Source organism: Procambarus clarkii, chromosome 23, assembly GCF_040958095.1.
Source record: "Procambarus clarkii isolate CNS0578487 chromosome 23, FALCON_Pclarkii_2.0, whole genome shotgun sequence".
Taxonomy (NCBI): domain Eukaryota; kingdom Metazoa; phylum Arthropoda; class Malacostraca; order Decapoda; family Cambaridae; genus Procambarus; species Procambarus clarkii.
This window is the reverse complement of record NC_091172.1, coordinates 21,906,451-21,929,025: the sequence shown is the minus strand read 5'-3', so window position 1 is coordinate 21,929,025 and position 22,575 is coordinate 21,906,451. Positions and strand designations below refer to the sequence as shown.

Sequence of the window (22,575 nt, the reverse complement as noted above, 5' to 3'; positions counted from 1 at the left end):
CCTATCCTCCCCTCCCCCCCCTTCCCCTAACCCACAACTCCCTCACTACCTACTCCCCCCCCCCCTTCCCATCACCCACAACTCCCCCGTCACTCCCTCACTGCCTACTCCCCCCCCCCTTCCCATCACCCACAACTCCCCCCCTTCCCATCACCCACAACTCCCCCCCTTCCCATCACTCACAACTCCCCCCCCCCTTCCCCTCACCCACAACTCCTCCCCCCCCCCCCCGGGCGAGGCTATTCTGAGGCGCAACTTCAAAAATACTGAAAAAATATAAATTGTTTCACTGAAGCTTTTGGGAAATCTAATTTTATATATGTAATTTCTGAGGATTTTATTTAGAACGTTTCAAAGGTTTCAGAGATAATTCGCCATCAGTACTAAAAAAAATACAATACTATTCAGGACAAAATTTTTTACATAAATTTATCAATAAAATTTCGAAGAAAAAAAATCATTATCAATTAAAAGAATCATGTAATAAAACCCAATCAAAATATATAAAATTTTAGAAATATAAAATATACCAAATAGATAATGGTCAAAAAGCTCCAAGAACACGTGCAGAACACCAGATGAACGAGTGAACACTGGCGTGGAGGACTCGCCTTGTTCACCAGGCGTCTCGCCTCAGTGGTGAACAGTTACCACCATGATAACGTCTAGCGGCACTCTAGGTGATAACAGCTGGCGGTCAGTACAGTGATATCACTGTGAGAGGACGGCTCGTGGTGTGACAGTGACCAGTGCCAGCAGAGGACGGCTCGTGGCGTGACAGTGATCAGTGCCAGCAGAGGACGGCTCGTGGTGTGACAGTGATCAGTGCCAGCAGAGGACGGCTCGGGGCGTGACAGTGATCAGTGCCAGCAGAGGACGGCTCGTGGTGTGAGAGTGATCAGTGCCAGCAGAGGACGGCTCGTGGCGTGACAGTGATCAGTGCCAGCAGAGGACGGCTCGTGGCGTGACAGTGATCAGTGCCAGCAGAGGACGGCTCGTGGTGTGACAGTGATCAGTGCCAGCAGAGGACGGCTCGTGGCGTGACAGTGATCAGTGCCAGCAGAGGACGGCTCGTGGCGTGACAGTGATCAGTGCCAGCAGAGGACGGCTCGTGGCGTGACAGTGACCAGTGCCAGCAGAGGACGGCTCGTGGTGTGACAGTGATCAGTGCCAGCAGAGGACGGCTCGTGGCGTGACAGTGACCAGTGCCAGCAGAGGACGGCTCGTGACGTGTCTGCCTGTCGCCGCAGACATCTATACTCGTTCACAACTCCCTCCACCAGCCTCGTGTCCTCAGGAAGCACGGATATAAGTTAGGTTATTCCCTCTGTCAAGTCATCGCCACACGCCTGGAAATGACTCGAAGGCTAACTAATCTCTGAGGTACACCGCATGCCTCCCTGACGTCTCTCGCCCCTACCCTCTGTTGCCAACCCCAGCGACACTCCCAGTGCCATTCCGTTCCAGTTACCCCAGCTCGGATCTCTGTAAAGGAGGTTGGCATAGCGAGAGTGGCACTCTGGCACCCCTAACAGCCTTGTACGGCGGGAGGGTGCCAAACACTGCAAGAATATAGACCCCCACTTCTCTCTGTCTTATCTTTGTGTACTCACCTAATTGTGCTTGCGGGGGTTGAGCTCTGGCTCTTTGGTCCCGCCTCTCAACCGTCAATCAACAGGTGTACAGATTCCTGAGCCTATCGGGCTCTATCATATCTACACTTGAAACTGTGTATGGAGTCAGCCTCCACCACATCACTTCCTAATGCATTTCATTTGTCAACCACTCTGACACTAAAAAAGTTCTTTCTAATATCTCTGTGGCTCATTTGGGCGCTCAGTTTCCACCCGTGTCCCCTTGTGCGTGTGCCCCTTGTGTTAAATAGACTGTCTTTATCTACCCTATCAATTCCCTTGAGAATATTGAATGTGGTGATCATGTCCCCCCTAACTCTTCTGTCTTCCAGCGAAGTGAGGCTTAATTCCCGTAGTCTCTCCTCGTAGCTCATACCTCTCAGCTCGGGTACTAGTCTGGTGGCAAATCTTTGAACCTTTTCCAGTTTAGTCTTAACCTTGACTAGATATGGATTCCATGCTGGGGCTGCATACTCCAGGATTGGCCTGACGTATGTGGTATACAAAGTTCTGAATGATTCTTTACACAAATTTCTGAATGCCGTTCGTATGTTGGCCAGCCTGGCATATGCCGCTGATGTTATCCTCTTGATATGTGCTGCAGGAGACAGGTCTGGCGTGATATCAACTCCCAAGTCTTTTTCTTTCTCTGACTCCTGAAGAATTTCCTCTCCCAGATAATACCTCGTATTTGGACCCCTGCTCCCTGCATCTATCTTCATTATATTACATTTGGTTGGGTTAAACTCTAACAACCACTTGTTCGACCATTCCTGCAGTTTGTCTAGGTCTTCTTGAAGCCTCAAACAGTCCTCTTCTGTCTTAATCCTTCTCATAATTTTGGCATCGTCCGCAAACATTGAGAGAAATGAATCTATACCCTCCGGGAGATCATTTACATATATCAGAAACAAGATAGGACCGAGTACAGAGCCCTGTGGGACTCCACTGGTGACTTCACGCCAATCGGAAGTCTCACCCCTCACCGTAACTCTCTGCTTCCTATTGCTTAGATACTCCCTTATCCACTGGAGCACCTTACCAGCTACACCTGCCTGTCTCTCCAGCTTATGTACCAGCCTCTTATGCGGTATTGTGTCAAAGGCTTTCCGACAATTCAAGAAAATGCAGTCCGCCCAGCCCTCTCTTTCTTGCTTAATCTGTGTTACCTGGTCATAGAATTCTATTAAGCCAGTCAGGCAAGATTTACCTTCCCTGAACCCATGTTGTCGATTTGTCACGAAGTCCCTTCTCTCCAGATGTGCTACCAGGTTTTTTCTCACGATCTTCTCCATCACCTTGCATGGTATACAAGTTAAGGACACTGGCCTGTAGTTCAGTGCCTCTTGCCTGTCGCCCTTTTTGTACATTGGGACCACATTCGCCGTCTTCCATATTTCTGGTAGGTCTCCCGTCTCCAGTGACCTACTATACACTATGGAGAGTGGCAAGCAAAGTGCCTCTGCACACTCTTTCAGTACCCATGGCGAGATCCCGTCTGGACCAACAGCCTTTCTAACATCCAGGTCCAGCAGGTGTCTCTTGACCTCTTCTCTCGTAATTTCAAACTCTTCCAAGGCCGCCTGGTTTACTTCCCTTCCTCCTAGCACAGTGACCTCACCGTGTTCTGTTGTGAAGACCTCTTGGAACCTCTTGTTGACTTCATCACACATCTCTTTGTCATTCTCTGTATACCTGTCCTCGCCTGTTCTAAGTTTCAGTACCAGTTCTTTCACTGTTGTTTTCCTTCTGATGTGACTGTGGAGTAGCTTTGGTTCGGTCTTGGCTTTGTTTGTTATATCATTTTCATAACTTTTCTCTGCTTCTCTTCTCACCCTGACATACTCATTCCTGGTTCTCTGGTATCTCTCTCTGCTTTCTGGTGTTCTGTTATTCCGGAAGTTCCTCCACGCCCTTTTGTTCAGTACCTTTGCTTCCATACATGCCCTATTATACCATGGATTCTTCTTTTGCTTCTCGGATTTTTCCTTTTGGGCCGGGATGTATCTGCTTACTGCCTCCTGACACTTTTGGGTGACATAGTCCATCATATCTTGTACAGACTTAGCTCTGAGGTCTGTGTCCCAAGGTATTTCTCTTAGGAAGCTTCTCATCTCCTCATAATTTCCCTTTCGGTATGCCAGCCTTTTATTTCCTAGTTCTTTTTTGGGGGGATAATTCCTAGCTCTACCAGGTACTCAAAGTTCAATACACTGTGATCACTCATTCCCAAGGGCGCTTCCATCTTAACTTCCCTTATATCCCACTCATTTAGGGTAAATATCAGATCAAGCATTGCTGGTTCATCCTCTCCTCTCATTCTTGTTGGATCCTTGATGTGCTGGCTTAGAAAGTTTCTTGTTGCCACGTCCAGCAGCTTAGCTCTCCATGTTTCTGGTCCTCCATGCGGGTCTCTGTTCTCCCAATCTATCCTTCCATGGTTGAAGTCTCCCATAATTAGTAGTCCAGATCCATTCCTGCTAGCAACAGAAGCTGCTCTCTCCATTATGTTAATGGTAGCCATATTGTTTCTATCATATTCCTGTCTGGGTCTTCTGTCATTTGGTGGCAGATTATATATGACTACGACTATAATTTTTTGCCCTCCAGTTGTTATTGTTCCTATTATGTAGTTACTGAAACCTTCACATCCCTGAACAACCAACTCCTCAAAATCCCAGCCTTTTCTTACCAGCAGAGCTACACCACCTCTTCCTTCTCTCTCTTTTCCTCATAACATAATAGTCCTGTGGGAACACTGCATTTGTTATTGTATTCATCAGCTTTGTTTCTGTGAGTGCTATTATGTCTGGGTTTTCCTCTAGTACCCATTCTCCAAGTTCATTTGCTTTATTTGTAATACCGTCTATGTTAGTGTACATTGCCTTGAGGCTCACTTTCTTCTGTCCCTTGTGTGTGTGTGTGTGTGTGTGTGTGTGTGTGTGTGTGTGTGTGTGTGTGTGTGTGTGTGTGTGTGTGTGTGTGTGTGTGTGTGTGTGTGTGTGTGTGTGTTTACTAGTTGTGTTTTTACGGGGGTTGAGCTTTGCTCTTTCGGCCCGCCTCTCAACTGTCAATCAACTGTTTTACTAACTACTTTTTTTTCTTTTTTTTTCTTTTTTCCACACCACACACACACACACACACACCAGGAAGCAGCCCGTGACAGCTGACTAACTCCCAGGTACCTATTTACTGCTAGGTAACAGGGGCATTCAGGGTGAAAGAAACTTTGCCCATTTGTTTCTGCCTCGTGTGTGTGTGTGTGTGTGTGTGTGTGTGTGTGTGTGTGTGTGTGTGTACTCACCTAATTGTGCTTGCGGGGGTTGAGCTTTGGCTCTTTGGTCCCGCCTCTCAACTGTCAATCAACTGGTGTACAGATTCCTGAGCCTACTGGGCTCTATCATACCTACATTTGAAACTGTGTATGGAGTCAGCCTCCACCACATCACTTCCTAGTGCATTCCATTTATTAACTACTCTGACACTGAAAAAATTCTTTCTAACGTCTCTGTGGCTCATCTGGGTACTAAGTTTCCACCTGTGTCCCCTTGTTCGTGTCCCACCCGTGCTGAAGAGTTTGTCTTTGTCCACCCTGTCAATTCCCCTGAGAATTTTGTAGGTGGTTATCATGTCTCCCCTTACTCTTCTGTTTTCCAGGGATGTGAGGTTCAGCTCCTTTAGCCTTTCCTCGTAGCTCAATCCTCTCAGTTCCGGGACGAGCCTGGTGGCATACCGCTGAATCTTCTCTAACTTTGTCTTGTGTTTAACTAGGTATGGACTCCAGGCTGGAGCTGCATACTCCAGGATTGGTCTTACATAAGTGGTATACAGGGTTCTGAAAGATTCCTTACACAAGTTTCTGAAGGCAGTTCTTATGTTGGCCAGTCTAGCATATGCCGCTGATGATATTCTTTTGATGTGGGCCTCTGGGGACAGGTTCGGTGTGATATCAACCCCCAGATCCTTCTCTCTATTTGATTCTTGCAGGATTTCCCCTCCCAGATGATACCTTGTGTTCAGCCTCCTGCTCCCTTCGCCTAATTTCATCACCTTACACTTTCCAGAGTTGAACTTCAGCAGCCATTTTCTAGACCATTCCTCCAGTTTATCCAGGTCATCCTGTAGTCTCTGTATATCTTCATCCGTCTTGATTCTTCTCATAATTTTTGCATCATCAGCAAACATCGAGAGGAATGAGTCTATACCCTCTGGAAGATCGTTCACATATATTAGAAACAGGATGGGTCCAAGTACTGAGCCCTGTGGGACTCCGCTGGTGACATCTCGCCACTCTGATGTCTTCCCCCTCACCGTTACTCGCTGTTTCCTGTTGCTTAAGTACTCCCTTATCCACTGGAGCACCTTCCCTTTTACTCCTGCCTGTTGCTCCAACTTTTTTAACAGCCTTTTATGGGGTACTGTGTCGAAGGCTTTTTGGCAATCCAGGAAAATGCAGTCGGCCCACCCTTCTCTTTCCTGCCTAATTTTCGTTGCCTGGTCATAAAATTCTATTAACCCTGTGAGGCACGATTTACCATCTCTGAACCCATGTTGGTGGTGCGTTACAAAGTTATTTCCCTCCAGATGTTCTACGAGCCTTTTCCTCACGATCTTCTCCAGCACCTTGCATGGTATACAAGTTAAGGAAACTGGCCTGTAATTCAGTGCCTCTTGCCTGTCACCCTTTTTGTATATTGGGACCACGTTAGCTGTCTTCCAACTTTCTGGTAAGTCTCCTGTTTCCAGTGACCTGTTATACACCATAGAGAGTGGCACACTTAGTGCTTCTGCACCTTCCTTTAGTATCCATGGTGAGATTCTATCAGGCCCAACAGCCTTTGTCACATCTAGCTCCAGCAGACACCTTTTGACCTCATCACTGGTGAGGTCAAATTCCTCCAAGGTTTCCAAGGTTGCCGCCTCCTCATTTAGTGCAGGGGCTTCTCCTTGTTCTATTGTGAAGACCTCCTGGAATCTCTTGTTGAGTTCTTCACACACCTCCTTGTCATTCTCTGTGTATCTGTTCTCCCCTTTCCGCAGCTTCATCACTTGTTCCTTCACTGCTGTTTTCCTCCTGATATGGCTGTGGAGCAGCTTTGGTTGGGTCTTGGCTTTACTCGCGATGTCATTTTCAAAGTGTCTCTCTGCTTCCCTCCTCACTCTGATGTACTCATTTCTGGCCCTCTGGTACCTCTCCCTGCTCTCTGGTGTTCTGTTATTTCTGTAGTTTCTCCATGTTCTTTTACTCAGTTGTTTCGCTACCTTACATTCCTGGTTGAACCATGGGTTTTTCTGTTGTTTTTCGTTTTTCTCCTTTTGGACGGGGATAAACCTGTCTGCAGCTTCCTGGCACTTTTGGGTGACAATATCCATCATGACCTGCACATTCTTGTCTCTAAGTTCTGTTTCCCATGGTATTCCCATTAGGAAGTTCCTCATCTCGTCATATTTTCCTCTTCGGTAATTCAGTCTTTTCCCCTCCACTCCCATCCTTGGATAGGTTATCCCTACCTCCACCAAGTACTCAAAGGTCAGTACACTGTGGTCACTCATTCCTATGGGGGCTTCAACTTTGACTTCCCTTATTTCTGACTCATTTAGGGTGAATATTAAGTCGAGTCTAGCTGGTTCATCATTGCCTCTCATTCTTGTGGGTTCCTTGACATGCTGGCTCAGAAAATTCCTTGTTGCCACTTCCAAGAGTTTAGCTCGCCACGTATCTGCACCACCATGTGGGTCCCCATTCTCCCAGTCTATCTTTCCATGGTTGAAATCACCCATGATTAAGAGTCTTGAGCCATTCCTGCAGGCAACTGAAGCTGCTCTCTCTATTATATTAATGGTTGCCATGTTGTTCCTATCAAACTCCTGTCTAGGTCTTCTGTCATTTAGGGGAGGGTTGTAAATGACTGTCACTATTATCTTAGGTCCACCCATTGTTATAGTTCCTGTTATGTAATCTCTGAATCCGTCACAGCCCGGAATTTCCATCTCATCAAAACTCCAGTCCTTCCTTATCAGCAGGGCCACTCCTCCACCTCCTCTCCCTTCCCTCTCTTTCCTTACTATATAGTAGTCCTTTGGAAACACAGCATCTGTTATGACTCCTGACAATTTTGTTTCCGTTAGTCCTATTACATCAGGGTTTTCTTCTTGCACCCTTTCTGCCAGTTCACTTGCTTTATTGGTAATCCCATCAATGTTTGAGTACATTACCTTGAAGCTCACTTTCTTATATCCAATTTCACCCACACTCCCTACGTGTGTATGTGTGTGTGTGTGTGTGTGTGTGTGTGTGTGTGTGTGTGTGTGTGTGTGTGAGTGAGAGAGGGAGGGTGTGTGTGGAGGGGGGGAGGGGGGTACAGACGGGGGTCACTGCCAAACATGACATCACGCACTTGTCGTCAGGGGTGGAAGGAGGAGCGACGGGGGGGGGGGGGGGGGGGAGGGGGGGAGGGGGGAGAGAGGGGGGGGGTAGTAAGGAAAACTTAATATGTGATTCAGGGACGGCTTCTGGTGTCTTCCAGTGATCCATGGTGATGCTGGTGGTGGTGGTGGTGATGCTGGTGGTGGTGGTGGTGGTGGTGGTGGTGGTGGTGGGTGTTGTTGTTGTTATTGTTGTTGTGGTGGTGGGTGTTGTTGTTGTTATTGTTGTTGTGGTGGTGGTGGTAGTTGTGGTAGGTGTGGTGGTAGTTGTGGTAGGTGTGGTGGTAGGTGTGGTGGTGGTGGTAGGTGTGGTGGTAGGTGTGGTGGTGGTGGTAGTTGTGGTAGGTGTGGTGGTAGGTGTGGTGGTGGTGGTAGTTGTGGTGGCAGGTGTGGTGGTAGTGGCAGCAGCCAACCACAGTATTATCCACTCACCTATCACTAAGTGTTAACTAACATATCGCTCCTCTTACTGTCCACTAACGTCTTCCATTATTACTCCATCTTTACATTCTCCGCGTCTACTCCTTCACCTTTCTTGGAAGGCTCCTTAACAACATTCCCAGTAACGTCCACAACGCAATATCCTTTACAGTATTTGTGTCTTGTTTTTCCAAGTGAAGATTTATGTGCGTGTGACAAGCCGCCGTGCCCAGACACGTAGCCTCCCGGTAACACAGGACACGTACACTAAACTCAAAGGTCGCCAGGAAGCGTTAGTGGCGCCACGTCATGACTTCGTCACGGATGTCGTGACGTAGCGGTGACATCACCGCCCCAGCTGGCGCGCATGCGTGCCAGTGACGCTCCCACTATTTATCAACCACTTAAATGGATGAATTTAATGTTTTTCCTCTTCTCGGAATTCCAGAATACGTCTCTTATTTGTCCACTCTTCTTCCTTGAGACGAATATGGTGATTTGTTGTGGTCACGAGAGAGAAAAGTATACATGGCGGGGCTATACATGGCATCGTGGCCCGGTTGTTTACTAGTTAAATACACTTGAACTTCATATCCTTGTCTGGGTGTACGATAATTATCAGGACGCGGCTCCTCTTGCGCTTTCTCTGCCAAGGTCTCCGTGACGCACTGTCAGGAGACCGGTGTCAGGAGACCGGTGTCAGGAGACCGGTGTCAGGAGACCAGTGTCAGGAGACCAGTGTCAGGAGACCAGTGACAGGAGACCAGTGACAGGAAACCAGTGTCAGGAGACCAGTGTCAGGAGACCAGTGACAGGAGACCAGTGACAGGAGACCAGTGTCAGGAGACCAGTGACAGGAGACCAGTGTCAGGAGACCAGTGTCAGGAGACCAGTGACAGGAAACCAGTGTCAGGAGACCAGTGTCAGGAGACCAGTGTCAGGAGACCAGTGACAGGAGACCAGTGTCAGGAGACCAGTGTCAGGAGACCAGTGACAGGAAACCAGTGTCAGGAGACCAGTGTCAGGAGACCAGTGTCAGGAGACCAGTGACAGGAGACCGGTGTCAGGAGACCGGTGTCAGGAGACCAGTGTCAGGAGACCAGTGTCAGGAGACCAGTGACAGGAGACCAGTGACAGGAAACCAGTGTCAGGAGACCAGTGTCAGGAGACCAGTGACAGGAGACCAGTGACAGGAGACCAGTGTCAGGAGACCAGTGACAGGAGACCAGTGTCAGGAGACCAGTGTCAGGAGACCAGTGACAGGAAACCAGTGTCAGGAGACCAGTGTCAGGAGACCAGTGTCAGGAGACCAGTGACAGGAGACCAGTGTCAGGAGACCAGTGTCAGGAGACCGGTGTCAGGAGACCAGTGACAGGAGACCAGTGTCAGGAGACCAGTGACAGGAGACCAGTGTCAGGAGACCAGTGACAGGAGACCAGTGTCAGGAGACCAGTGACAGGAGACCAGTGTCAGGAGACCAGTGACAGGAGACCAGTGTCAGGAGACCAGTGTCAGGAGACCAGTGACAGGAGACCAGTGTCAGGAGACCAGTGACAGGAGACCAGTGACAGGAAACCAGTGTCAGGAGACCAGTGTCAGGAGACCAGTGTCAGGAGACCAGTGACAGGAGACCAGTGACAGGAAACCAGTGTCAGGAGACCAGTGTCAGGAGACCAGTGTCAGGAGACCAGTGACAGGAGACCAGTGACAGGAAACCAGTGTCAGGAGACCAGTGTCAGGAGACCAGTGTCAGGAGACCAGTGTCAGGAGACCAGTGACAGGAGACCAGTGACAGGAAACCAGTGTCAGGAGACCAGTGTCAGGAGACCAGTGTCAGGAGACCAGTGTCAGGAGACCAGTGTCAGGAGACCAGTGACAGGAGACCAGTGTCAGGAGACCAGTGACAGGAGACCAGTGACAGGAGACCAGTGTCAGGAGACCAGTGTCAGGAGACTAGTGTCAGGAGACCAGTGTCAGGAGACCAGTGACAGGAGACCAGTGACAGGAGACCAGTGTCAGGAGACCAGTGACAGGAGACCAGTGACAGGAAACCAGTGACAGGAGACCAGTGACAGGAGACCAGTGACAGGAAACCAGTGTCAGGAGACCAGTGTCAGGAGACCAGTGTCAGGAGACCAGTGTCAGGAGACCAGTGTCAGTATCGTCTATATAAAAACATGAAAGACTTGTGGGCAGAAAACGAGGAGTATTTACTTATTCATGGCGGGCAGACTTGAGCAAGGACAGTCATGCGAGGAATGGAGATGAATCAGCTCATTCACATTCTTCATTCATACTGCCTTCATCGTGCAGCCCGTTTTCATTAACAAAGGCCAACCGCTCGTTAATCCCGCCGCCAACCCCCTTGTTTATGAATGGAAAATGGTTTACACACGACTCACAACTGATGACGTCCGAACACTTCTCGAACGGTGCTTCACTGACAACTTTTGTTCGAACTACAACGTTGTAAACAGCCCAGCCCGTCCTCCAAACAAAGATCCAAAAGTGATTCCATGCACCCGCCAAACCCCCTGTTTATGAATGAAAAGCGGTTTACACACGACTCACAACTGCTAACGTTCGAACATATCCGGAACAAGTGCTTCACTGAAGAATTTTGTTCGAATCACAACGCTATAAATGCTTCACCCACGTACTACAAATACAAATAATCGCCAACAGAACCTAAACACCTAACCTAACCTAACCTATGCCTATATATACACAATATGCTAATATATTATAATATTAATTTATACTTGACAAAATTCCCGTTTTGAATGAACATGTTAAAACTTATGAATGCGTCTTAGGGGTCGACCGCTGGGTGTAATGGACTTGAGTCGAGGACGGGCTGGTGTAAACCGTTTGTCATTCATAAACAGGGGGTTTGGTGGGGTGCATGGAATGGACTTTGGGTCTTTGTTTATGAGAACGGGCTGCCAAGCTCCTGGACCATTAGGGATCGAACGCCGGCTCTGCAAGGACGTCACTCTTCCGACCAGTATTATTGAAATTTAAGATTTGTATCGTTAAAACACGAGACGAAAATATTATGAAACAGGACTTAGTTTACGTTCTCTGGTGTTCTCAATGTCAGTAAATTGCTTTCTTCATGATGGCGGGTGTTCTGCTTGACGGGTGTTCTACTTGGCGGGTGTTCTGCTTGACGGGTGTTCTGCTTGGCGCGTGTTCTGCTTGACGGGTGTTCTGCTTGACGGGTGTTCTGCTTGACGGGTGTTCTACTTGGCGGGTGTTCTGCTTGGCGGGTGTTCTGCTTGACGGGTGTTCTACTTGGCGGGTGTTCTGCTTGACGGGTGTTCTGCTTGGCGCGTGTTCTGCTTGACGGGTGTTCTGCTTGACGGGTGTTCTGCTTGACGGGTGTTCTACTTGGCGGGTGTTCTGCTTGGCGGGTGTTCTGCTTGACGGGTGTTCTACTTGGCGGGTGTTCTGCTTGACGGGTGTTCTGCTTGGCGCGTGTTCTGCTTGACGGGTGTTCTGCTTGACGGGTGTTCTGCTTGACGGGTGTTCTACTTGGCGGGTGTTCTGCTTGGCGGGTGTTCTGCTTGACGGGTGTTCTACTTGGCGGGTGTTCTGCTTGGCGTATGTTCTGCTTGGCGCGTGTTCTGCTTGACGGGTGTTCTGCTTGGCGTATGTTCTGCTTGGCGGGTATTCTGCTTGGCGGGTGTTCTGCTTGGCGGGTGTTCTGCTTGGCGGGTGTTCTGCTTGGCGGGTGTTCTGCTTGGCGGGTGTTCTCTGTAACGCATGCTCGCAGGACATATATCCTTCTCAGGGTGTCCGTAAGTAGGTTCCTACAACTAGTAAACACACTTGTTCAGAAGCTCGTCACCTGTCTTAGGCGACCCCATGTTTCACGTGGAGAAACATGGGGTCTCCGTGTACTATCATCACGCTAACACTCCCTGCTTGGGGTCTCCGTGTACTATCATCACGCTAACACTCCCTGCTTGGGGTCTCCGTGTACTATCATCACGCTAACACTCCCTGCTTGGGGTCTCCGTGTACTATCATCACGCTAACACTCCCTGCTTGGGGTCTCCGTGTACTATCATCACGCTAACACTCCCTGCTTGGGGTCTCCGTGTACTATCATCACGCTAACACTCCCTGCTTGGGGTCTCCGTGTACTATCATCACGCTAACACTCCCTGCTTGGGGTCTCCGTGTACTATCATCACGCTAACACTCCCTGCTTGGGGTCTCCGTGTACTATCATCACGCTAACACTCCCTGCTTGGGGTCTCCGTGTACTATCATCACGCTAACACTCCCTGCTTGGGGTCTCCGTGTACTATCATCACGCTAACACTCCCTGCTTGGGGTCTCCGTGTACTATCATCACGCTAACACTCCCTGCTTGGGGTCTCCGTGTACTATCATCACGCTAACACTCCCTGCTTGGGGTCTCCGTGTACTATCATCACGCTCACCGTCCATTCCTAACACACAATTGAAAACACTTCATGTACACAGCTTGCACTTGTGCAGTGTACTACACTGCAAGAAGAGTCCCGTGGTCAATGTTTCGGAGAGTGGCACTTGTTACGGGTCAGTGCCACCCCTGACTGGCACTCGTGCACCACCTGTGAATCACTGCATCCTGCGCTGGTCCATCTGCCTTTTAAACCAGCTGCCAAAAACAGTGTGTCGTGTACCAGTTGCTGGGCTCCCCTGGCTCCCAGCTGGTGCCACGAGGCTACTCTGCCTGCAACAAGGGGGGGGGTAGAGGGGGGTTAATTTTAGGCTCCTTGCGAAAGTTTCTAACCAGGGGGGGAAGGGGGGGGACGCTGCCTGGTGCCAAGATGGTGAGTGTATAGGGGGGGGGGAATGATCTCGATGGTGTGTGTGTGTGTGTATATTCATCTAGTTGTGCTTGCGGGGGTTGAGCTTTGGCTCTTTGGTCCCGCCTCTCAACTGTCAATCAACTGGTGTACAGATTCCTGAGCTTATTGGGCTCTATCATATCTACACTTGAAACTGTGTATGGAGTCAGTTTCCACCACATCAATGCCTAATGCATTCCATTTGTCAACCACTCTGACACTAAAAAAGTTCTTTCTAATATCTCTGTGGCTCATTTGGGCACTCAGTTTCCACCTGTGTCCCCTAGTGCGTGTGCCCCTTGTGTTAAATAGCCTGTCTTTATCAACCCTGTCGATTCCCTTGAGAATCTTGAATGTGGTGATCATGTCCCCCTAACTCTTCTGTCTTCCAACGAAGTGAGGTTCAATTCCCGTAGTCTCTCCTCGTAGCTCATACCTCTCAGCTCGGGTACTAGTCTGGTGACAAGCCTTTGAACCTTTTCCAGTTTAGTCTTATGCTTGACTAAATATGGACTCCATGCTGGAGCTGCACACTCCAGGATTGGTCTGACATATGTGGTATATAATGTTCTGAAAGATTCCTTACACAAGTTTGTGTTTGTGTGTGTGTGTGTGTGTGTGAGAGTGTGTGTGTTTACTAGTTGTGTTTTTACGGGGGTTGAGCTTTGCTCTTTCGGCCCGCCTCTCAACTGTCAATCAACTGTTTACTAACTACTTTTTTTTTTCCACACCACACACACATACACACACACCAGGAAGCAGCCCGTGACAGCTGACTAACTCCCAGGTACCTATTTACTGCTAGGTAACAGGGGCATTCAGGGTGAAAGAAACTTTGCCCATTTGTTTCTGCCTCGTGCGGGAATCGAACCCGCGCCACAGAATTACGAATCCTGCGAGCTATCCACCAGGCTACGAGGCCCGTGTGTGTGTGTGTGTGTGTGTGTGTGTTGTGGCAGTTTCCTGATTAACTTGATATTGTTTGAATAAAATTTATATTCGTTTCAGTTCTTGTTTACTGTATTGTATTTATTTATTCTGACTTTAGTCACATGTACTTGTGAGTGTGTGGGCGGTGAGGGCACACGTCACCACTCAAGGTGGGAATGTCTCCCGTGACGTCCAGTAATAATTCATAAACAGCTTATTACAAGCAAATCCTGTGGTAAAACTCGTATTTTTCCGGAATATTTTCAAGTGTTTACCAGCGACCAAGATGGCGGCGTGATGTCAGCCTCGTGGGGCCTCGGTACCTGGCCTCGCCTCTTCAATATTCCGGTTGTTAACACCATTATTTATGGCCGTAATGCATGTGTGTGTGTGTGTCTCGTACCTCGGGCCACGGGCGGGGTCTCGTACCAGGTTCTCGGAGGAAAGATGTACAGGTTTCGTAAGTACGGTATTACTAGGCCTAACTATATTTACGGGTTGGGTTGTAACTATGGGTTGTTTAAAATATTTCTCTATATAATATAAGGAAAGTCATAGGTTATATGGGGCTTCTATTCCTATATCGTTTGACCGCCGTGGGCTACATCCTCGGCTCACAACCCAGGATCCGGGGTTCGATCCCCGGGTGGGAGAGTTTCAACCGAAGCCTCGGTTCACATAGCAGTGAAATAGAAACTTGGGACTCGGGTGACTGTTGTGGGTTGCAGCCTGAGGAAGGTCGTTGGTAGATAGCCACGGGAAGGAGGACTTGGAGAAGCCTTTTGGGCTTCCTGTCCCCGACCATGATACCGTTATCAATAGCTACAATACTACAGGTTTTGTCACAGTTTCCCTCCGCACGATCACCGTCTTCTGTGATGATCACAGAAAACTGTTTCCTGAGCCCACGAGATCAGGGAGGGCAATGACGGGTGGTAATGGGTGCCAATGGGGGGGGGGGAGTAATGGATGCCAATGGGGGGGGGGGGGTAATGGGTGCCAATGGGGGGTGGTAATGAGTGGTAATGGGGTAGTGACGGGTAAATGTAGGCTCGTCTAAGTTACGATTTTCCGGTACTGGTGATGACCACTGGAGGCTCTGGCGGAGTCTCTCGTGGGTTGTTTGTGTTTTGTGAAGCTGGACACGTCGTGTGTGTGTGTGTGTGTGTGTGTGTGTGTGTGTGTGTGTGTGTGTGTGTGTGTGTGTGTGTGTGTGTGTGTGTGTGTGTGTGTGTGTGTGTGTGTGTGTGTGTGTGTGTGTGTGTGTGTGTGTGTGTGTGTGTGTGTGTGTGTGTGTGTGTGTGTGTGTGTGTGTGTGTGTGTGTGTACGTGCGCGAGCGAGAGCGCATGTAATATATAGTAGAAACAACAGGAAAATAGGTCGGTAGTCAGTACATTAGATAACCGACAGTTAGAAAGGCAGGGTCCAAGATTTAACAGCTTGATTCTGCAGGCACAAATAGATGAACATGAGAGAGAGAGAGAGAGAGAGAGAGAGAGAGAGAGAGAGAGAGAGAGAGAGAGAGAGAGAGAGAGAGAGAGAGAGAGAGAGAGAGAGAGAGAGAGAGAGGTGAGAGAGAGAGAGAGGTGAAAGAGAGAGAGAGAGAGAGAGAGAGAGAGAGAGAGAGAGAGAGAGAGAGAGAGAGAGAGAGAGAGAGAGAGAGAGAGAGAGAGAGAGAGAGAGAGAGACAGAGAGACAGAGAGAGGTGAGAGAGAGAGAGAGAGAGAGAGAGAGAGAGAGAGAGAGAGAGAGAGAGAGAGAGAGAGAGAGAGAGAGAGAGAGAGAGAGAGAGAGAGAGAGAGAGGTGAGAGAGAGAGGTGAGAGAGAGAGAGAGAGAGAGAGAGAGAGAGAGAGAGAGAGAGAGAGAGAGAGAGAGAGAGAGAGAGAGAGAGAGAGAGAGAGGTAGAGGTGTGAGAGACATAAGAGGAGAGAGCAGGAGAGGGCGGGGACCTACACTGGGCGACCTCCACTCCTACACACACACAACAAGGCGTCACCCACAAAAACTACTACGCTTTGCCTGGTGGCGTAGGCGTGCGGGATGGAGCTTTGACTCCTCCTCCTCCTCCTCCTCCTCCTCCTCCTCCTCCTCCTCCTCTTCCTCCTCCTCCTCCTCCTCCTCCTCCTCCTCCTCCTCCTCCTGCTGCTGCTGCTCTCCCTTATACTGCTGCTGTTTTAGTCTGCTGAGATATACAGATGCTGCTGCTGCTGTTTGTGTTCGAAATGTGCTTTTAAATCTCTTCATGCTTTTGTTTGTCTCTCATTGTCTCCTTCGTTCTTGGTGAAGAATATTGCTGTTGGTCGTCTACGGTGTTGGTAGACGGTTGGTAAACACTAGGTTGTGTTGGTCTTGTTGCAGGGGGGGGGGGGGGTGCTGGGGTGTGGTGGAGGTGCTGGGGTGTGTTGCAGGGGGGGTGCTGGGGTGTGGTGGAGGTGCTGGGGTGTGTTGCAGGGGGGGGGGTGCTGGGGTGTGGTGGAGGTGCTGGGGGTGTGTTGCAGGGGGGGGGGGTGGTGGTGGTTATTAGGCAACTGTTGTTGAGAGTGGTAGCCGACCTTCAGCTACTAACACAACACTACTGCTGTTAATGCTGCTTTTCCTCTGTCATGAAGTTGATTACTAGAGAATGAGTACTTCTGCTGACACTGCTGCTCCAAGCTCGGAGCGTTCAGTAGCGACTGAAGGAATGCTGTTGGTCCAATGAGATCATTATAACCAGAGAATAGTTGGCCATTTTCTTGTCGTTGAACCATTAATTTAGAGGAGGAGACGGAGAAGCGTGGTGGCGGGGCAGGAAGTGTAGGGACGGAGCCTCTTCGGGAGGAGGATGGAGGCGCGGGGCAGGTCCGGCGGGTCCTCCGGCCTGCTGGCCTTACCAGGCGGGGCAATGAAGGTGTTGCAGCGTGTTGCTAAGGATCTGCCAGCCGGCCCGTCCTTCGGCGGCGGCAGCAGCGGCACGCCGTGGGACGCCAGGCACGCAGAGGAGGGAGGAGGCGCTGATGGGGACGGAGATAGGGGGAGGTGAATGGAGGGTAAGGTCGGAGGTGAAGGGAAGGTAGGGAGGGAGGAAGGGGAAGGTGAAGGGAAGGTAGGGAGGGAGAGAGGTGGGGGGAGGAGAAGGGAAGGTAGGGAGGGAGAGAGGTGGGGGGAGGAGAAGGGAAGGTAGGGAGAGGCCGTAGGTGACGACTGCTCTCCACAACAATGGCGTGAATCACGCATGGCATGCCAGAGCGCACCAAAATACCATGCAAGGTATATATAAGCATTACTTGAGGGGGTACTGCTTGCCAGATAAACAGAGCCGGCTGGCAGCGTGCCCGCTCCTTCATAACCTGCCTCCACCGCGCCGCCACTCATCAACCCAACATTACGTTACTTCTATAAATAGCCACAACATCACCGCTTGGCCGCCAGCCCGCGCCGCTGGACCCGTACGGGGCAAAAACTTGTTTTGGTCCTCAGGGAACCTGGCAAGGTGGCGGCTTTTTAGCGATGTTTTAAGGGAGGGCCACCAGAGGCCTGGTGACACTAGTGCCATCAGTGTTGACACTTGTGCCACCTCTCATGACACTCCGGTGTTGCAACCTACTCTCGCCTTCCGACATCCAAGCGTCCATTGACGAGAAAACAAGGAGAATCAGCACAGTTTCTCTTACACTCTCTCTCTGCCCACGCGCCACGGATCGTCTACTTCTTTTTCTCGCGGGCACATTGCTGCCCATACACATCCCTCCAAAATCAGGTTTAAGTGGGCAACCGGCCAGCGCGGTTCGCGGCGACGCCCAGCCAATCGGGGTGACGCCCTGCGTCGTCACAGTTTGGAGGCGACCAATAGCGGGCACGCCCTAAACGTCACGGTTGGGAGGCGGGCGGTGCACAACGTCACGACCGGGAGGCGGGGCTTGAACCGTGACTTCATCCATGACATCATCGGCAGCGGCGACCTTGTCAGTGACGGTCCCGCGCCCCGGCAGATTCTCGAAGCGTATGACTCCCGCCCCCAACACGGCCAGGGCGCTCATTGGCCGCCACCCTGACACTTCTACACCATCACTCATCACAACAAGCACATCCACCACCCTGCATAGACTCCTAGGCGCGGACCCTCCTCCCACACGCACACACGCACGCACGCACACACACACACACACACACACACACACACACACACACACACACACACACACACACACACACACACACACACACACACACACACACACACACACACACACACACACACACACAAGGTCATCAGCCACCTCTGGCAGGGCAATCCCTTCTCCCACCAACTATTTGTCTCACCTCACCCACCCTCTCTTTCATGTCAATGGAAGAGAAAAGAAACAGGGGAGACATGATCACCGCATGCAAAGTATTCATGGGAATACACAAAGTAGACAAGGACAGTCTATTTAGTGTAGATAGCACACGAACAAGGCCGCACAGATGGAAAAATATAACTGCCTAAATCTTGTAAATTTCAGAATAATTAACAAATATAATGTGTTAAGTAATAGATAAGGTAAACTCCTTTCACAGCTTCACTGTAGATATGGCAGAGCTCAGTTAACTCTAAAACGTATACAACGTTCGATTAAGGCGATCAAAGGCGGAACCCAAGAGCCGAAACCCATGTCCAGCAAGTAAAACTAGATGAGCACTTCCCAGCTATATCCGTGGGGTCAGTAATATGTCTAGTCTTCCTGGTCATGTATGTAAATGATCTCCTGGAGTACTTAAGATGGAATGCACAGAGAAGCGAGGTGGAGAAGGAAGACTCCTTACATAGTTGGCAATGTAGATAAGACATCCCAGTAGAGGAGAGGCGCGGTACCACGTTCACAGAGCTAACTGCCATTGTTATGGCGTTAAGATTCCTTGAACCTAACACTAATGGTGCAGTGATTTGCACTGATTCACAAGCAGCGTTACAAAGCCTTAGTAAAAATCGGGCAGAAAATCTTGCGATAGTCGCTGAAATTATGAGAGCTGTGAGAGTACTTACCAATCAGGGAAGAGTGATCAAGTTTCTGTGGATCCCCTCCCATGTTGGAATATGTGGGAATGAACGAGCAGATGTGCTGGCTGCTGAAGGCGCTGAAGGAGACCATATTGAATACTTCATACCCAAGACTCTACTACAAATTAGAGGTATTGTCAGGCAACATCACCGTGACAAGGTAACTGAGGAAAGGAGGATAGAAACACAAATCAGAGAATCTGTACGATGGTACAACATGGTTGCAGCTGGCAATCCCAATCATTATGGACGAAGAGGAGGAGGACGAGGGAGAGAATCAGTAATAGCGAGAATCTGTCTTGGATACAAATATCCATGGAGATTCGGAATGGAAACAACAGTTATCAGCAGAGTTGCAGAATCTGTAGTGAGAGTGACGGACATCGCCTTGACCACTACCTGAGAGAATGTGAACACCTGAGAGACACGAGAAATATGTGTAGAATAATAAACCCTACATTGTTTGAGTTAGGAAAACACTATTTGTCAAATATTGATATTGTTCTTAAAAGATTTCCCCATTTTGCACCCGCAAGATAACGTAAGATTTTAACGGTTGACAGATTTTAATCTTCTTGTTTGAGAAGCTGTTCACTTCAGCTGTTCAGAGCAACCCGTCCTCGACTGAAGTCCATTACATCCAGCGGTCGACCCCACAGACGCATTCATAAATTTTTACATGCTGTTCATTCAAAACAGGAATTTTCTCAAATATAAATTAATATTATAATATATTAGCATATTGTACATATATAGGCATAGGTTAGGTTAGGTGTTTAGGTTCTGTTGGCGATTATTTGTATTTGTAATACGTGGGTGAAGCATTTATAGTGTCGTGGTTGGACCAAAATTCGTCAGTGAATCATTTGTCCCGGAAGTGTTTAGACGTCATCAGTTGTGAGTCGTGTGTAAACCATTTTTCATTCATAAATAGGGGGTTTGGCGGGTGGATGGAATGGACTCTGGGTCTTTCTTTGGAGGACGGGCTGCCGGCTATGTCTGGGTAAAAGTGACAGGATGAACAACCCAACGGTTTTTTTTCCTATTGGGGGGTGTTGTACATGCTGCTATGACGGTGTGTCCACTCACAGGATGAGTGACGCTGCCCAATACTGTCACTATGGCGGTGTGTTCACTCACAGGATGAGTGGCGCTGCCCGATAAACTCGCCCCTCGGGGCAAAATTAAAAATTAAAAATGGTCTGCGGTTCGAGCCTCCGATGGTCCAAGTGAATGAAATTGTAAAATGAACTTTGAAAATTGAAAAACAAACTTTTTAAAGTAAAGAGGAATGTTAGAAATACAAAGATTCGTGCTAGAATCGTCTAAGTCTTTAGGTGATATTTAGATAAAACGTTTGTGTGTACTCACCTAATTGTACTCACCTAATTGTGCTTGCGGGGGTTGAGCTTTGGCTCTTTGGTCCCGCCTCTCAACCGTCAATCAACTGGTGTACAGATTCCTGAGCCTACTGGGCTCTATCATATCTACATTTGAAACTGTGTATGGAGTCAGCCTACACCACATCACTTCCTAATGCATTCCATTTACTAACTACTCTGACACTGAAAAAGTTCTTTCTAATGTCTCTGTGGCTCATTTGGGTACTCAGTTTCCACCTGTGTCCCCTTGTTCGCGTCACTCCAGTGTTGAATAGTTCATCCTTGTTTACCCGGACGATTCCCCTGAGAATTTTGTAGGTTGTGATCATGTCCCCCCTTACTCTTCTGTCGTCCAGTGTCGTAAAGTGCATTTCCCGCAGCCTTTCCTCATAACTTATGCCTCTTAGTTCTGGGACTAGTCTAGTAGCATACCTGTGTGTGTGTGTGTGTGTGTGTGTGTGTGTGTGTGTGTGTGTGTGTGTGTGTGTGTGTGTGTGTGTGTTTGTGTGTGTGTGTGTGTGTGTGTGTGTGTGTGTGTGTGTGTGTGTGTGTGTGTGTGTGTGTGTGTGTGTGTGTGTGTGTGTGTGTGTTTGTGAGAGAGAGAGAGACAGGGGGGGGGGGTTACACTATCGTGTGTCCCACAGGACTTTGACTGCTCGTTAAGGGGTCCATCAGAGGCCGGGGGGGGGGGTTGGACTTGTCAGTTGGAAAGGTCACCGCCCCCCCTCCCGCCCCCCCCTCTCCATTGTCAATAATATTCAAAGTTATTTAAGCCAATCACAGCGCCCCCCCCCCCCCCCCGCCCTCACAGGAGGGTTCCAACTGTGGCCGCTAGGGGAGTGACCCGAATAACGAAGCGTTAATTCAACGTTTAATTAACACTGACGAAACCTGTACATCTTTCAACAATCATGGCAGCTTTGTTTGCAGTTATTAAACAGTTGACGAGCTTGGAAACTTGAGAGTCTTTCATTACTGTTATAAACAACCTCGTATAGCGCATTGGACCCCAGAAACTCTTTAATGAATGTTAAATAGAAGCCCCCAATCATCGTCGAAAGACATACAGGTTTCGTAGGTGGTTGTAAATGTTTAGACTGAATCGTGAGCTTGGGCCATATTCACGAAAGCACTTACGCAAGCACTTACGAACGTGTACATCTTTCCCCAATCTTTGACGGCTTTGGTTACATTTATTAAACAGTTTACAAGCATGAAAACTTCCCATTCAACTGTTGTTATTGTTACAAACAGCCTCTTGGTGCTTCGGAGCTCGTTAACTGTTTAATAATTGTAAACAAAGTCGCCAAAGATTGAGAAAAGATGTACAGGTTCGTAAGTGTTTGCGTAAGTTGCTTTCGTAAATCTGGCCCCTGGTGTCCTAGGTGTCTGCAGACTCAGGCAGCCGTGGGGGAAGACCTGTACTGCTGTAGTCCTTGAAGTTTGATCCACAGTGTCAGGGCTAAGAATGAAACACACAGCCCCCCCTCCCCCCCCCCCCCCTCTCATCGTAATGACCTACTGTACGTGGGTCAGGAATGCTTATCTACTTAAGATACTTAACTACTTGACCCCGAATCAGAATATTGTTAAAGCATAGACAAGCGGCTACAGTCGTGTCTGGACTCAACAGGTGAACAGCAGAACAAATCAGAATCGGCAGTTTTAGACACAAATAAAATATCAAATGGTGATGGTGGTGTATAGTGATACTAGAGAGTGTACTTTGCCACTGTCTCGCCGCTCTCATGGTTAACACAATACTTAACCGTTAAGTATACATGCGGAGGTCTTGTTACGAGGACTTAACTGCCAGAGAGTATACACAATACACACCTGCTTCACTATACACACCTGCTTCACAATACACACCTGCTTCACAATAACACAACACCTGCTGTGTAATTAGCAACT

At 49.0% G+C, this 22,575-nt stretch overlaps 1 protein-coding gene across 1 annotated transcript; it reads right to left on the bottom strand.

Annotated features, from left to right (window-relative positions):
• Positions 1 to 11,550: 11,550 nt before the first annotated feature.
• Positions 11,551 to 17,009, bottom strand: LOC138367763 (serine/arginine repetitive matrix protein 5-like). The gene is made up of 3 exons (XM_069329717.1): positions 16,826 to 17,009; positions 16,272 to 16,466; positions 11,551 to 12,239 (listed from the first exon to the last, which is right to left on the bottom strand). The coding sequence occupies exons 1-3, from the start codon at positions 17,007 to 17,009 to the stop codon at positions 11,551 to 11,553; spliced, it is 1,068 nt and encodes a 355-aa protein (XP_069185818.1).
• Positions 17,010 to 22,575: the final 5,566 nt, after the last annotated feature.